Raw genomic sequence first — 18,242 nt, 5'->3', positions numbered from 1 at the left:
GGCCCGGACTATTAAAATCATGGCATTAAAACAAAAAAATAAAGGCAACTTCAGATTGTTTTCTTTGTCTTACTTGGGTCAAAAATAGAACAAATACATTCTGAAAATATTACAATAAAAATATACAAACCCCGTTTCCATATGAGTTGGAAAATTGTGTTAGATGTAAATATAAACGGAATACAATGAGTTGCAAATCATTTTCAACCCATATTCAATTGAATATGCTACAAAGACAACATATTTGATGTTCAAACTGATAAACTTTTTTTTTTTGCAAATAATCATTAACTTTAGAATTTGATGCCAGCAACACGTGGCAAAGAAGTTGGGAAAGGTGGCAATAAATACTGATAAAGTTGAGGAATGCTCATCAAACACTTATTTGGAACATGCCACAGGTGAACAGGCAAATTGGGAACAGGTGGGTGCCATGATTGGGTATAAAAGTAGATTCCATGAAATGCGCAGTCATTCACAAACAAGGATGGGGTGAGGGTCACCACTTTGTCAACAAATGCGTGAGCAAATTGTTGAACAGTTTAAGAAAAAACATTCTCAACCAGCTATTGCAAGGAATTTAGGGATTTCACCATCTACAGTCCGTAATATCATCAAAGGGTTTTGAGAATTTGGAGAAAACACTGCACGTAAGCAGCTAAACCCGTGACCTTCGATCCCTCAGGCTGTACTGCATCAACAAGCGACATCAGTGTGTAAAGGATATCACCACATGGGCTCAGGAACACTTCAGAAACCCACTGTCAGTAACTACAGTTGGTCGCTACATCTGTAAGTGCAAGCTAAAACTCTCCTATGCAAGGCGAAAACCGTTTATCAACAACACCCAGAAACGCCGTCGGCTTCGCTGGGCCTGAGCTCATATAAGATGGACTGATACAAAGTGGAAAAGTGTTCTGTGGTCTGACGAGTCCACATTTCAAATTGTTTTTGGAAACTGTGGACGTCGTGTCCTCCGGACCAAAGAGGAAAAGAACCATCCGGATTGTTATAGGCGCAAAGTTGAAAAGCCAGCATCTGTGATAGTATGGGGGTGTATTAGTGCCCAAGACATGGGTAACTAACACATCTGTGACGGCGCCATTAATGCTGAAAGGTACATACAGGTTTTGGAGCAACATATGTTGCCATCCAAGCAACGTTACCATGGACGCCCCTGCTTATTTCAGCAAGACAATGCCAAGCCACGTGGTACATCAACGTGGCTTCATAGTAAAAGAGTGCGGGTACTAGACTGGCCTGCCTGTAGTCCAGACCTGTCTCCCATTGAAAATGTGTGGCGCATTATGAAGCCTAAAATACCACAACGGAGACCCCCGGACTGTTGAACAACTTAAGCTGTACATCAAGCAAGAATGGGAAAGAATTCCACCTGAGAAGCTTAAAAAATGTGTCTCCTCAGTTCCCAAACGTTTACTGAGTGTTGTTAAAAGGAAAGGACATGTAGCACAGTGGTGAACATGCCCTTTCCCAACTACTTTGGCACGTGTTGCAGCCATGAAATTCTAAGTTAATTATTATTTGCAAAAAAAAATCAAGTTTATGAGTTTGAACATCAAATATCTTGTCTTTGTAGTGCATTCAATTGAATATGGGTTGAAAAGGATTTGCAAATCATTGTATTCCGTTTATATTTACATCTAACACAATTTCCCAACTCATATGGAAACAGGGTTTGTAGATAAAAATACCGGCAGCAGTAAAGTTTCTATCCATGAAGGAAAGAAAGTGAATAAATGTTTCTAACTGAAAAAATGTACATATGCATAAAAATGTGTTTTCTTTTGTGTTATTTTTTTTTTTTTATGAATTAAGTAACATTTATGACAACCTTTTTCCAAAACACAATTTAGAATGTGAGATATAACAGGATAATGCATACATTTATCATTTGTTTTAAAAATGGTTACAAAAAAGTGGGACCGCGTTTTTATGACTTGATGGGGTACCTGGGACCCCATTTTGAAAATGACTAGTGCCAACACTGATGGAGTATTGGTGCGTGCAAAACAGCAGCAGGCGGCCGTGGCCTGCGGGCCGGTTCCAATACTAATCAAATATCATCCCGGGGACCATAGATACGCCTGTCCGCGGGCCTTGACTTTGACACATAGGGCATAGACCATTGTGTCTCTTTAGTGAGCAGCATAAGGAATGCATTCCATTTAGCTTGTCCATCTTCATGAATATACAAAATATATGCCGATCATCAGAACGCCTACAATACTGGGAGGAGAAGATGCAAATATAATTATTTAGCATGCGCAGTTTGATTTATCATGAATAAAACTCAACTAAGAGCCCTTATTTGTATCATTATTTAGTATGTTTGAAAAGTATGTACAAACTGACAGTTACACACACGGCTGTGAGAAAATAGTCGATTGCGCAGCAGCTTCATCCAACGTGTGCTTGTCAGCATACGGCATATACAATGTCAGTAATAAAAATATCAGACATCGCCTATTCAGCAGTATAGTTTTATAGCTGCTGGATGACTTACACTAATGGGCTGATTCAAACTAATCGAATTGAAGTGTTTTGTGTCTATAGTAGAGATGTATTAACATATCTTCTATTTCAAAAAACGTATTGCACATTGCATTTTCATGCATATTCTTCTTTGCATCCGCAACCTCTCCCATGAGCGCACTGAAAAAAAAAAAAATTCTAAATGCACCCAGGACTGCTTCTTAAAATGCCCATAAAAAGTAGAAAATGTATGTCGCTTGTTTCAAAACATAACAAAATGTAGAGGCGTGGAAGCATGATAAGATGATGTGCAGTAAACGATCGAGTTCACACTAATTCTTGATTTAAAAAAGGCATTCTGCACCACTTTTCAATTGTACACACAATCTTAGTACAAACCCCGTTTCCATATGAGTTGGGAAATTGTGTTAGATGCAGTGTTGGGTTAGTTACTGAAAACCAGTAACTAGTTACAGTTACTAGTTACTTTATTTCAAAAGTAACTCAGTTACTAACTCAGTTACTTACACCAAAAAGTAATGCGTTACTGTGAAAAGTAACTATTTAGTTACTTCTTTTTTTCTTTTTTCTTTTTTAAAGCTCCCATTAATGCCCTTTTTGCCTTCATTTCAGTACTGTTATTGCACTGGAGAATAATACAATCTGTTGATCAACTTGACATACATTTTTATTTTCCTTTTAACATAATTAATGAAAAACAGTGCAACATAAAAAGGCATTCCTCCTTTCTTTAAACTTGGACCAATGACCATGAATAAAAAACAAGTTAAAGTGCAACATAAGAAGGCACATCATCTTCCTTGAAACATAAAGCCTGACATCTGGAGTGATGCTGCTGTCTTCCACACTTGGAGCCATGGATTGTAGAATCCTTGTTTTCAGTGGCAGGATCATTGACACAGATGGTGAAGTTTCAGTGCTCAGTAGAGATGGAACACTTTTGAGGGGTTTAAGCACCTGGAGGACCTCACCTGCCACTCTCACATCATCATCAGACAGGGTGACATTTGTCTTCAGGGTGTTGTGGGTCAATGCAGAGTATATAGCTGCCTGCTGCTCCAACATATCATAAGTGGAGTTCCACCTCGTTGGGACATCATGTATGAGCAGGCAGCTTTAGCATTTCTTGCTTTGTCTTAAGCACATGAGCAGCTGTTGTGCTTGGGTGGAAATAAGAAACCTTCCTGATCCTCCCAAAGAGGCGCTCCATCCTATTGACTGAGATTCCCTTCTGGGATGCCAAATTCACTACATGTGCAAAGCACCTATCTGTGGTCCCAGTCCTGCCTCATTCTCTGTAATTATTTGATTTTTGGCATTATCGCGTGTGACTGAGATATCTTTATCTTCCATTCCTCCACTGCTTGTGTCAGTACCTGCGCAAGGTGACTCTCGTAGAGGGGGCGTGTCTTCTCATCTCCCAGTCTGCTGTGATGAAGTGAGCGCTTATAGTTCCGCTGGACGTCCACCCGTCTGTCATGAGCGCAACAGATGATGCTCGGGATAGTTCATCCACAACTTTTTTCTTCTCCTGCTCATAAAGATCTGGCACAATCTTATTGCTGAAGTGGGTGCGCGACGGGATGTCGTAACGTGGTTCAAGCACGTTCAGCATGTCTTTAAAACCCTCGTTTTGCACAACCGAGTCTGCACTTATAAACACACCGATTCAATGGCGGGGGCGTTCAAGCTCCTCCGTAACTCCGCTCGCCATGACCACGCTGTGTGTGGACTGAACGTGCCAACAACTTTTTTTTTTGTTTCATATATCAAACCGCGTGTGTGCGTCATCCCCTCCCCCACCCACACACACACACACATGGACCGCGCCTCTTTTCTTCTCTCCGGCTTGTGACAGAGGAAGATTCAGAAGAACGACACCGCAGCGCTTCTGTTTCTAGCCGATACTACATCAAAAGTAACGTAAAATAACGCAGTAACGCATCATGTAGTAACGGTAACTAAATTACTGAATAAAAAAAAATAACGCGTTAGATTACTAGTTACCGCCGAAACTAACGGCGTTACAGTACCGCGTTACTTTGTAACGCGTTAGTCCCAACACTGGTTAGATGTAAATATAAACGGAATACAATGATTTGCAAATCCTTTTCAACCCATATTCAGTTGAATATGCTACAAAGACAAGATATTTGATGTTCAAACTCATAAACGTTTTTTTTTTTTTTGCAAATGATAATTAACTTCGAATTTCATGGCTGCAACACGTGCCAAAGTAGTTGGGAAAGGGCATGTTCACCACTGTGTTACATGGCCTTTCCTTTTAACAACACTCAGTAAACGTTTGGGAACTGAGGAGACACATTTTTTAAGCTTCTCAGGTGGAATTCTTTTCTATTCTTGCTTGATGTACAGCTTAAGATGTTCAACAGTCCGGGGGTCTCCGTTGTGGTATTTTAGGCTTCATAATGCGCCACACATTTTCAATGGGAGACAGGTCTGGACTACAGGCAAGCCAGTCTAGTACCCGCACTCTTTTACTATGAAGCCACGTTGATGTAATACATGGCTTGGCATTGTCTTGCTGAAATAAGCAGGGGCATCCATGGTAACGTTGCTTGGATGGCAACATATGTTGCTCCAAAACCTGTATGTACCTTTCAGCATTAATGGTGCCTTCACAGATGTGTAAGTTACCCATGTCTTGGGCACTAATACACCCCCATACCATCACAGATGCTGGCTTTTCAACTTTGCGCCTATAACAATCCGGATGGTTCTTTTCCTCTTTGGTCCGGAGGACACGACGTCCACAGTTTCCAAAAACAATTTTAAATGTGGACTCGTCAGACCACAGAATTCCACTTTGTATCAGTCCATCTTAGATGAGCTCAGGCCCAGCGAAGCCGACAGCGTTTCTGGGTGTTGTTGATAAACGGTTTTCGCTTTGCATAGGAGAGTTTTTACTTGCACTTACAGATGAAGCGACCAACTGTAGTTACTGACAGTGGGTTTCTGAAGTATTCCTGAGCCCATGTGGTGATATCCTTTACACACTGATGTCGCTTGTTGATGCAGTACAGCCTGAGGGATCTGAGGTCACGGGCTTAGCTGCTTACGTGCAGTGATTTCTCCAGATTCTCTGAACCCTTTGATGATATTACGGACCGTAGATGGTGAAGTCCCTAAATTCCTTGCTATAGCTGGTTGAGAAAGGTTTTTCTTAAACTGTTCAACAATTTGCTCACGCATTTGTGAATGACTGAGCATTTCATGTAATCTACTTTTATACCCAATCATGGCACCCACCTGTTCCCAATTTGCCTGTTCACCTGTGGGATGTTCCAAATAAGTGTTTGATGAGCATTCCTCAACTTTATCAGTATTTATTGCCACCTTTCCCAACTTCTTTGTCACGTGTTGCTGGCATCAAATTCTAAAGTTAATGTTTATTTGCAAAAAAAAAAAATGTTTATGAGTTTGAACATCAAATATGTTGTCTTTGTAGCATTTTCAATTGAATATGGGTTGAAAATGATTTGCAAATCATTGTATTCCGTTTATATTTACATGTAACACAATTTCCCAACTCATATGGAAACGGGGTTTGTATATCACACGCAGTAGTATTTGGATCTGAGTAGATCAGGCCCTTGGAACGCACCAGTTCTATAATAGCAGGACAATAACCCAAAACATTTGGCAAAGACAACCAAGGAGAAAATGGAGTGGCCACAGGACGTTAATCCTATTATAAAATCTGTGAAGGAAACTAAAACGTTGAGTTTTGAAGCAACAACCTCGGTTTACATTTGGAGTATTTATAACAAGGACAGAACCAAAATCCCTCCTGAAATGTGCTCTAACGTGGCTTCGGTTCTACGGTGGCAATTTTCTTGTCTCTTTGTGGATCTTTTTTCAAATTAACTTCCACTTGTTGTCCTCTTGCCATTGCTCAGGTCTGTGGAGCCATCAGTTGATCGAGACGACAGTAGCCAAAAGACTTGGACGATTGTCGAGGATGAGGTGCAGAAGGTTGGGAGACGCGCAGCCAGGAGAAAATTGCCATACAAACAACAAATACAACCTGACTCGTGTGAGTTGGTACACTTCATTCTCTGATAATAGTCTATTATATACACTCGGGGCGTTGCAGTGATTGATTCATTTACCGTAATTTTCAATCCATAGGGCGCACCGGATTATAAGGCGCACTGCCGACGAATGGTCTATTTTTGGATTTTTTTCATATATGAGGCACACCTGGCGCATTAAAGGGGTCATATTATTATTTTTTTCTAAATTGAAAACACTTCCTTGTGGTCTACATAACATGTAATGGTGTTTATTTGGTCAAAATGTTGCATAGATTATGTTTTACAGATCATCTTCAAGCCGCTTTCACAGTGACTTTCGGATGCGCCGTTTGCAATGTAACAATCTATTAGATCTGACAAACAAAAAAGGACAAGCGGTAGAAAATGGATGGATGGAAATCCAAAATAATATATTTTGGATTTTCTTTTTTTTTTCAATAACAGGAGAAAATGTGAGAGAGTCACAGAAAGTGCTGACTTTGCATTCAGGATTTAGATCAGAACAACAACAAATGAACAAGATGTATCAATTTGATCTAATTACTTTTTCTTTGTGCTGATTGTGTGTATAGGTGTGTGTGTTTGACCGGCCAACATTAGGTTGAAGGTATTCTTAACCTTAAATTAGCTGTGTAGTTTTGAAATCTCAGTTGATATGAACAATGACTGCCCCCTAGTGAACATACTAAACAACAACATGTATGTGTTGAATGACCACCAACAGTTTAAAAAAAACATAGGAAGGCAATTATATTTATAGAATGTTTTTCTGTTCATTTCTTTGGATCCCAAACATCAAAATAACCTAAAGTGTGTCGGTCATTTCTCGGTGAGCAGTCGTCTAGTGTCCGGAATGTCCGGACACTAGACGACTGGATTATAAGGCGCACTCCCGAGGAATGATCTATTTTTTATCTTTTTTCATGTATTAAGCGCACCGGATGCGCCGTTTTGTGGGCGGTCTTATTTTCATGGCTCACCTTTGGCAGCATCTTCACCCCGTCATCTTTGTTGTAGCGGTGTAGCGTGCAAGGACGGGGGTGGAAGAAGTGTCAAAAGATGGAGCTAACTGTTTTAATGACATTCAGACTTTACTTAAATCAATAACGGAGCAGCATCTTCTCATCCGGAAACAACAACACCGGAAATGTGTCCCGTGAAAAACCGTCCGACCTGAACTCTAATAACTAAAGTTCCTGAAGTGAAATAGGGGACCTGCATGTTTTGAAGTTTATACCACTCTTGTTTTGAAGCTTACTTTGCACTGAACAGGATGTCATTATGTGCATGTTTTAATGTTGTGTAGCGACTGTGAATGCTGCTTAGTGATACACTATATTGCCAAAAGTATTTGGCCACCCATCCAAACGATGAGAATCAGGTGTCCTAATCACTTGGCCCGGCCACAGGTGTATAAAAACAAGCACTTAGGCATGGAGACTGTTTCTAGAAACATTTGCGAAAGAATGGACCGCTCTCAGTGATTTCCACCGTGGAACTGTCGTAGGATGCCACCTGTGCAACAAATCCAGTTGTGAAGTTTCCTCGCTCCTAAATATTCCAAAGTCAACTGTCGGCTTTATTATAAGAAAATGGAAGAGTTTGGGAACAACAGCAAGTCAGCCACCAAATGGTAGGCCACGTAAACTGACAGAGAGGGGTCAGCATAGTGCAAAGACTTTCTGCACAGTCAGTTGCTACAGAGCTCCAAACTTCATGTGACCTTCCAATTAGCTCATGTACAGTATGCAGAGAGCTTCATAGAATGGGTTTCCATGGCCAAGCAGCTGCATCTAAGCCATACATCACCAAGTCCAATGCAAAGCGTTGGATGCAGTGGTGTAAAGCACGTCGCCACTGGACTCTAGAGCAGTGGAGACGCATTCTCTGAAGTGATGAATAATGCTTTTCCATCTGGCAATCTGATGGACGAGTCTGGGTTTGGAGGTTGCCAGGAGAACGCTACATTTTGGACTGCATTGTGCCGAGTGTGAAATTTGGTGGAGGAGGAATTATGGTGTTGGGTTGTTTTTCAGGAGTTGGGCTTTGCCCCTTAGTTCCAGTGAAAGGAACGTTGAATGCTCCAGGATACCAAAACATTTTGGACAATTCCATGCTCCCAACCTTGTGAAAACAGTTTGGAGCGGGCCCCTCCCTCTTCCAACATGACTGTGCACCAGTGCACAAAGCAAGGTCCATAAAGACATGGATGACAGAGTCTGGTGTGGATGAACTTGACTGGCCTGCACAGAGTCCTAACCTGAACCCGATAGAACACCTTTGGGATGAATTAGAACGTAGACTCAGAGCCAAGTCTTTTCGACCAACTTCAATGTGTAACCTCACCAATGCGCTTTTGGAAGAATGGTCGAAAATTCCTATAAACACACTCCTCAACCTTGTGGACAGCCTTCCCAAAAGAGTTGAAGCTATAATACAAACACTGTTTCCATAGGAGTTGGGAAATAAACGGAATACAATGATTTGCAAATCCTTTTCAACCCATATTCAATTGAATGCACTACAAAGACAAGATATTTGATGTTCAAACTCATAAACTTTATTTATTTTTTTTGCAAATTAACTTCATGGCTGCAACACGTGCCAAAGTAGTTTGGAAAGGGCATGTTCACCACTGTGTTACATGGCCTTTCCTTTTAACAACACTCAGTAAACGTTTGGGAACTGAGGAGACACATTTTTTAAGCTTCTCAGGTGGAATTCTTTCCCATTCTTGCTTGATGTACAGCTTAAGTTGTTCAACAATCCGGGGGTCTCCGTTGTGGTATTTTAGGCTTCATAATGCGCCACACATTTTCAATGGGAGACAGGTCTGGACTACAGGTAGGCCAGTCAGGTACCCGCACTCTTTTACTTTGAAGCCACGTTGATGTAACACGTGGCTTGGCATTGTCTTGCTGAAATAAGCAGGGGCGTCCATGGTAACGTTGCTTGGATGGCAATATATGTTGCTCCAAAACCTGTATGTACCTTTCAGCATTAATGGCGCCTTCACAGATGTGTAAGTTACCCATGTCTTGGGCACTAATACACCCCCATACCATCACAGATGCTGGCTTTTACACTTTGCGCCTATAACAATCCGGATAGTTCTTTTCCTCTTTGGTCCGGAGGACACGACGTTCACAGTTTCCAAAAACAATTTGAAATGTGGACTCGTCAGACCACAGAACACTTTTCCACTTTGTATCAGTCCATCTTAGATGAGCTCAGGCCCAACGAAGCCGACGGCGTTTCTGGGTGTTGTTGATAAACGGTTTTCGCCTTGCATAGGAGAGTTTTAACTTGCACTTACAGATGTAGCAACCAACTGTAGTTACTGACAGTGGGTTTCTGAAGTGTTCCTGAGCCCATGTTTTGATATCCTTTACACACTGATGTCGCTTGTTGATGCAGTACAGCCTGAGGGATTGAAGGTCACGGGCTTAGCTGCTTACGTGCAGTGATTTCTCCAGATTCGCTGAACCCTTTGATGATATTTCGGACCGTAGATGGTGAAATCCCTAAATTCCTTCCAATAGCTGGTTGAGAAAGGTTTATCAGTTTGAACATCAAATATGTTGTCTTTGTAGCATATTCAACTGAATATGGGTTGAAAATGATTTGCAAATCATTGTATTTCGTTTATATTTACATCTAACACAAATTCCCAACTCATATGGAAACGGGGTTTGTAGCTGAAAAAGGCGGACCGACATCATATTGAACCCTATGGGTTAGGAATGGGATGGCACTTTAAGTTCATATGTGAGTCAAGGCAGGTGGCCAAATACTTTTGGCAATATAGTGTAATAGGAAAGTTAACAATACAACAACACACGTCAACCTAATTTATTTTTTAAATAAATGACCATTTGGGACCCACGCAGAATTCCACTTTGGTGGGTGCTCTTTGAAAAAAAGAAAACCGTAAATTTGTCAACATAGACAGATTGTCGATGTAAGCGTAGGCGACTTGAGCTGCTTTCACTGTATGAAGACTGCATTATTTTTGCTTTTTCAGCAACTGCGTCAGACCTTGAAAACTCAGCTTGTCATCTGCTGGTGACGAGATCTACTCAGACGTCAATTGCGGTAGCTGACAGCAAAACTTCCAACACAAGTGTGCCACAAGTCCACCACATCAGTATGACCGCCACTCCTTCAACAATAAAACTTAGCGTGCTGAAATCCAATGAACAATAATTGATAATATATGTCTGTGTTCTGCAGAGCAGGACCTCGCTAAGCCCGAGAAAGGTGATAACGAAGCAGGTGGAGCTCCTCCTTGTCCTCAGTGTTTGTCACGTCACAGTGGCTCCTCAGAAAGTAAGCAGCAGAAAGTCCACATCTACAATGTGAGTTGTGGACCAAATATTTGATTTGTCTCATTTTTGACCGTCTGACTCAGCTGGCGGCAACCTGAAGGCAACCCACTTCTGCTGCTGCCATTGTCATCATGGTCCGTATTGTGGATATCACGATGCCAGGAGAAGAAGTGAGCCAGGTAAGAGGAGGCTTGTACAACCCCTTGCAAAAATGATGAATCACTAGTCTTGGAGGATGTACAGTAAGATAACAGACACGACAACAAACTTTAGTCACTTCAAATGGCAACTTTCTGGCTTTAAGAAGACACTAAAATATACAGTACAGGCCAAAAGTTTGGACACACCTTCTCATTTCAATGCGTTTTCTTTATTTTCATGACTATTTATATTGTAGATTGTCACTGAAAGCATCAAAACTATGACACCTGTGAAGTGAAAACCATTTCAGGTGACTACCTCCTGAAGCTCATCGAGAGAATGCTAAGAGTGTGCAAAGCAGTAATCACAGCAAACATTTTGAAGAAACTAGAATATAAAACATGTTTTCAGTTATTTCACCTTTTTTTGTTAGGAACATAACTCCACATGTGTTCATTCATAGTTTTGATGCCTTCAGTGACAATCTACAATGTAAATAGTCATGAAAATAAAGAAAATGCATTGAATGAGAAGGTGTGTCCAAGCTTTTGGCCTGTACTGTATGTATATATACACTGCAAAAAGTCAGTGTTCAAAAACAAGAAAAAAACAAAAAAAAATTAAGGGTATTTTACTTGAACTAAGCAAAATTATCTGCCAATAAAACAAGACAATTTGGCTTGTCAAGACTTTCCAAAACAAGTAAAATTAGCTAACCTCAATGGACCCAAAAATACCTTAAAATAAGTATGTTCTCACTAATAACAAGTGCACTTTTCTTGGTAGAAAAAAAAGGAGACCTTTTTGTTCAATATGTTGAAAAATATTCTTTAATTAAGTAAATGCTAGTGCCATTATCTTGACATAATGATATGCGCTCGGCATTACATTTCTTGGAACCAGCAAACTTATACTTAAAACTAATTTATTGTTCTTAATGGAAAGGCAACAAGGCAACCGCTTGTTACTCTCGAGGTCTCCTAGCCGCTCAGGCAAATCATATGGTCTAAAAATGCATTTTTCTATCGACAACATGACATCATCGCGCCAAGTGTGTGTTCTTTCAGTCAATTAGTGCACATATATACAGCCCGGCCCCCGGCCAAATTTTTTTAAATTGTAATTTTGAAGAATTTATCTGAATGTGCATGAACTATCTCTGTTCAAAATAGTTTGAAATGTCACATGTGAAATGTTTAAATATTAACTGTCAGTTTACTGTACTGTGCCAACTGTACTACTATATGACTACGTATTTTCTATTTTTTCATTGAAAATAAAACAGCAAAGTCCATTTGGCTGTCATCTGTTTTAATTATGAGACACAATTTTGTCAATCATGATTTTTTTTTTTCTAGTTTCAAGCATGTTTTACTCAATATAGGTCATAAAATCTTAGCAACAAGCTGTTATATCTTACTGAGATCATTTAGGACCAAAACCCTTAAAACAAGTAAAACACTCTAACATAAAATCTGCTTAGTGAGAAGAATTATCTTATCAGACAGAAAATAAGCAAATATCACCCTTATTTGAGATATTAATCTTACTTAGATTTCAGTTTTTACAGTGTAGATATATAGATATATAGATATAGATCTAGTACAGGCCAATGTTTAATGTATTGTAAGATTTTCTGTTAAAATAAAGCCAATAATGACATTTGTTTGTGGTTCCCTTTATTTCAAAAAGTATCAAAATACATTTTAGTACTGGTACCAAAATATTGGTATCGGGACAACCGGGGGTCACTCCATCGCGCTGTGTTTGCGTGGCATCAAAACACACCTTGCTTAAAATACACACCCACCTAACATGCTAATTGATTGCATTAATTTATAAAGCATGTTTGATATGTTATATCATGTAAAAGGTATGGGCTCTGCACGTGAATGCCATAGATAAATATTATTTCCAGCAGAGTGTAATTGTAATGAATAGAAACCTAGTGATGCTCTTTACAAGATGATGACATAACTGCATTGCACCTTGCACTGCCAACATGGTTGACTTGTTCAAAACTTACTAAGTAGGTGTTGATAAAGGACTTTCCTGCTGTGAGATGTTACATGATGTTGCTGGTGTACTGCACACCAAGAAAAATAAGATCATAGTAATCACATAATCTTATGGCAGCACGGTGTAACAGGGGTAAGTGCATGTGCCTCACAATACAAAGATCCAGGGATCGGAGTCTTTCTGTGTGGAGTTTGCATGTTCTCCCACGTGACTAGATGGGTTCCCTCCGGGTACTCCCACCTCCAAAAACATGCACCTAGGGATAGGTTGATTGGCAACACTAAATTGGCCCTAATTGTGTGAATGTGAGTGTGAATGTTGTCTATCTGTGTTGGCCCTGTGATGAGGTGGCGACTTGTCCAGGGTGTACCCTGCCTTCTGCCCGAATGCAGCTGAGATAGGCTCCAGCACCCCCCGCAACTCCAATAGGGACAAGCGGTAGAGAATGGATGGATGGTATACCTGTAAAATTTGGTCGAAAAGCTAGCTGGCTAGTAACATCTTTAACGTTAGTATGCGTCATGTAGGAAAACATTTGACTTTGAGTTATACTACCTCCCCCCTGTTGCAAGTTTTGTTGATTCTATGTAACTTGTTTATGTGTGCTATGGCTATGAGGAGTCCAGCCTTTGAATGAATATTTTTTTACAGCCTCCCAACGTTTACTTGTTTCTCACCTTTTTTTTGTAAGGGGAAATCTCTATTTCTGATTCTGATTCTGTTATACACTTGCAAAATTAGTTGGAAAAGCCATCTTGCTACTGTGCTAGCATTAGCATGATCTTTGTACCGTCTCACCGGTTTTTGAGGTGTGTTAGCATGCAGGTTGGACTCATACTTGCCAACCTTGAGACCTCCGAATTCGGGAGATGGGGGGCGGGGGTTTGGTGGTAGCAGGGGTGTATGTTGTAGCGTCCCGGAAGAGTTAGTGTTGCAAGGGGTTCTGGGTATTTGTTCTGTTGTGTTTATGTTGTGTTACGGTGCGGAATGTGTTTTGTCATTCTTGTTTGGTGTGGGTTCACAGTGTGGCGCATATTTGTAACAGTGTTAAAGTTGTTTATACGGCCACCCTCAGTGTGACCTGTATGGCTGTTGATCAAGTATGAATTGCATTCACTTGTGTGTGTGTAAAAGCAGCATACCGGTATATTATGTGACTGGGCCGGCACGCTGTTTGTATGGAGGAAAAGCGGACGTGACGTAGAGGACGCTAAAGGCAGTGCCTTTAAGGCACGTCCCCAATATTGTTGTCCGGGTGGAAATCGGCAGAAATTCGGGAGAATGGTTGCCCCGGGAGTTTTTCGGGAGGGGCACTGAAATTCGGGTGTCTCCCGGGAAAATCGGGAGGGTTGGCAAGTATGGTTGGACTACACACTTTGCACTACACAACACAGGATGTTTGTATATCAACCAGCATGAGCTACACTGCAAAAACTGAAATCTAAGTAAGATTAAATATCTCAAATAAAGGTGATATTTGTTTATTTTCTGTCTGATAAGATAATTCTTCTCACTAAGCAGATTTTATGTTAGAGTGTTTTACTTGATTTAAGTGTTTTGTTCCTAAATGATCTCAGTACGATATTACAGCTTGTTGCTGAGATTTTATGACCTACAGTATATTGAGTAAAACATGTTTGAAACTAGAATATCAAGTGTTGCAAAGCTGTGTCATCAACACTCACAAGTATAAAACTACTTTTTTAAAGTAAGAATTTCTTATTTCAAGCATGAAAAAAAAAATCATGACTTTGACACAATTGTGTCTCATATTAAAACAGATGACAGCCAAATGGACTTTGCTGTTTTATTTTCAATGAAACAATAGAAAATACGTACTCATATAGTAGTACAGTTGTTATTAGTGAGAATATACTTATTTTAAGGTATTTTTGGATTCATTGAGGTAAGCTAATTTTACTTGTTTTGGAAAGTCTTGACAAGCCGAATTTTCTTGATCTATTGGCACATAATTTTGCTTAGTTCAAATGAAATACCCCTCATTTTTTGAATATTTTTTTTTTGTTTGCAGTGTACTACTAATACACATACAATAATGTATACACAGTAGGGCTGGGCGATGTAATGATATACGCGATATATCGCGGGTTTGTCTCTGTGCGATATAGAAAATGACTATATCGTGATATTCGAGTATATGTTCTCACGCAGTTGCTTTTAGCTGCAGGCATTACACTACAGGCTCTTCTCACTCTTTCTAGTCTCTCCTTCTCACAGAGACATAAAACAAGCGCACCTTCTTACATACGTCACATATGTATACGCCCTCCTTGAGCAGAGAGGTAGCAGCATGGATAACGTTAGCTGTGGTAATACGAGAGAAAGAAGGTGCGAATCTGGTAACAAATGAAGGAATAATTAATTCCCAAGAAAAACAGCAGGGAGTCCATCGTCTGGCGGTGGTTTGGCTTCAAGTGGGAATATGTCGAACAGACAACCGTAATTTGTCAAGTGTGGGGCGAAGGCGTTTCTACAAAAAGTAACATTACTGCTATTATGTAGCATCATTTGAAAAGTCACCTGCTAGATAATGAAGAGCGCTTGAAACTCCGCATGTCAACATCTCAGTTCGGTGCCACACCAACAAAATGCCGAGGCAACCATTTCCACATCAACACCGTATGATAAAACGAGTCAACAAAAGGAGATAACGTCCGCAGGAACCCACCACATAGCGAAGGACGAACACTATTTGATTTTCCTATTATGCAGCTCATTTTTATTTGACAGTTATTGAAATATCTTGTGTGACATCATTTTTTAAACTAATCGCTTGTTTTAAAATGTCTCTGACAATCTTGCACTTTCTGTTTTGGAAATGACATGAATGTTTGTGCCACTGCTTAATAACTGTTTAATAAATACAGTTTTGGTAAATTGACTTAGTTGTGATTTCCTTCTCTGAATGAACGTTTAAAAGTAGCATATATTAATGCAGTATGAAGAAGAATGTTTTAATGTAGACACATAGAATCATCATACTGCTGTGATTATTTGCATCAAGTGTTCATTCAAGGCTAAGGCAAAATATCGAGATATATATCGTGTATCGCGATATGGCCTAAAAATATCGAGATGTTAAAAAAAGGCCATATCGCCCAGCCCTAATACACAGTATGTAGTAATAATAATGATCATTGTACTTCACTTCTTCAGACTGTTGCAAGGACACAAACGTCGCCCCGACCTCCAGCCACAAACCCGAGTGTCCCGGCAGGGTGGCGGCAGCCGCTGTGTGTCCCACGTCGCTGCTGTAAGGAACCTCGACACACTAACCAGGTGACCTCCGTCTTCCTGTCACGCTAAAAGTCCATGTCTCGTGCTCCTCAGTCTCTACCTCCACCCTCAAGCCGTCCACATGTACGCCAACAATTCCAGCTCGCCCTCGAAGGAGGACAAACAAAGGTCATCGCGACCCCCACAGCGGGTGGTGCCGCGGCGCTCCGTGGATGAAACTCTCCAGGAGGCCTGCATCATGCAGGACAAGTCCAAACACATGCTGCGCGAACTGGAGGAAGGAATGCGCCATCTGGAGCAACAGTTCAAAACACACTATTAACTCCACCTCGGAATAATCAGTGCCTGTAAACGTGCAGCTGGCAAGGACACGAAGCTGTGTGAGTCCATCCATCCCTGCCATTTTCTACCGCTTGTCCCTTTTGGGGTCGCTGGAGCCTATCTCACATTTTTGACAATTAGGTGAAAACAGCAAATCATCGCCTGCTCAAGGTTTAACATTTACTTCCTCGCATATTCCCCATTTTCTTTTCACTGCTCTAAATTGTAAATATTTTTTTTTTATGATAACTTGAATACAAAGTGGTTTGGGCTAAAGAGTGCTGCATCTATGAATCCAGCAGAGGGCGGTGTCTCACAAGTCCATTCAACATTTTCAAGCAGGAAGATGCTTTGACGAGATGTAAGTGCACTTTTTCTAAATACAACAGTTGTTATTTTATCAGTCCCTCCAGTAAAAAAAAAAGGCTAAATTTGCAGCAGCTTTTTGAAAAGGTTGCGATTTTTTTTTTTTAAAAGGCCTATTTTTTCAATAACATCTAACTGTTGTGATTTTATTAATTTCTTATCATTGTTTTAAGTGTTACTTGTAACCTTAACCTAAAAAAAAAAACTAACAAAAATTGAAAAACAATACCCTATCGAAGTTCTACTCGTTTTATACCACACAGAATGAAAAGTAAACACTAGATGGCAGTAAAAGCACATACTCGGAGCTCATTGTCAAATTATTGTTCTGTTTAAATTCATTATAACTAACAACAATAATGATTAATAATTATGATTAAAGAGAGAAACACCACCAAAGTCTTCATCATCATTCATGTTGCAGACATTCTCAGTGTATATTTTACACTTGAAAAGTGTTTGATCATCTTAAACATTTATGTTTTAACACATTTAAGAGTATTTGTGAACTGATGAAAGTAATCTAAGCTCATTTTTATTGGTAAAATGAGAGACAATGAGAGCTTATCATCACACTTTAACATCGCACTCATGTAAATGCTGCCTTTTTGCATATATTCTTACCGTATTTTTCGGAGTATAAGCCGCTCCGGAGTATAAGTCGCACCGGCCGAAAATGCATAATAAAGAAGGAAAAAAACATAAGTCGCACTGGAGTATAAGTCGCATTTTTGGGGGAAATGTATTTGATAAAACCCAACACCAAGAATAGACATTTGAAAGGCAATTTAAAATAAATAAAGAATAGTGAACAACAGGCTGAATAAGTGTACGTTATATGACGCATAAATAACCAACTGAGAACGTGCCTGGTATGTTAACGTAACATATTATGGTAAGAGTCATTCAAATAACTATAACATATAGAACATTCTATACGTTTACCAAACAATCTGTCACTCCTAATCGCTAAATCCCATGAAATCTTATACGTCTAGTCTCTTACGTGAATGAGCTAAATAATATTATTTCATATTTTACGGTAATGTGTTAATAATTTCACACATAAGTCGCTCCTGTGTATAAGTCGCACCCCCGGCCAAACTGCGATTTATAGTCCGAAAAATGCGGTAATTGTTTTATCCTTGATAAATACATACATACATACATGTATGAACAACTTCCAAATAAATGTTTACAAACCTACAATACCCAGAAGGCTTTTCAGCTGACACAA

The 18,242-nt window shown here is 40.0% G+C and overlaps 1 protein-coding gene across 5 annotated transcripts in view; it reads left to right on the top strand.

Moving 5' to 3' along the window:
• akna (AT-hook transcription factor) overlaps positions 1–18,242 on the top strand; it is a 100,581-nt gene that overhangs the window by 48,253 nt on the left and 34,086 nt on the right. For 2 of the 5 annotated variants that reach the window (XM_061980745.2, XM_061980746.2), the window contains exons 17-22: positions 6,435–6,571; positions 10,597–10,719; positions 10,806–10,901; positions 10,984–11,079; positions 16,238–16,334; positions 16,412–18,011. In XM_061980745.2, coding sequence (XP_061836729.2) covers positions 6,435–6,571; positions 10,597–10,719; positions 10,806–10,901; positions 10,984–11,079; positions 16,238–16,334; positions 16,412–16,640 — 778 coding nt within the window. In that variant the 3' untranslated portion in view covers positions 16,641–18,011. Of the gene's footprint in view, positions 1–6,434; positions 6,572–10,596; positions 10,720–10,805; positions 10,902–10,983; positions 11,080–16,237; positions 16,335–16,411; positions 18,013–18,242 lie in introns of those variants that run through there. The other 3 variants (XR_009817452.2, XR_009817451.2, XM_072915339.1) reach the window with 3 other exon arrangements.

The sequence above is a fragment of the Nerophis lumbriciformis genome, linkage group LG20 (genome assembly GCF_033978685.3).
Source record: "Nerophis lumbriciformis linkage group LG20, RoL_Nlum_v2.1, whole genome shotgun sequence".
Taxonomy (NCBI): domain Eukaryota; kingdom Metazoa; phylum Chordata; class Actinopteri; order Syngnathiformes; family Syngnathidae; genus Nerophis; species Nerophis lumbriciformis.
This window is presented reverse-complemented; position numbering and strand designations above follow the sequence as displayed.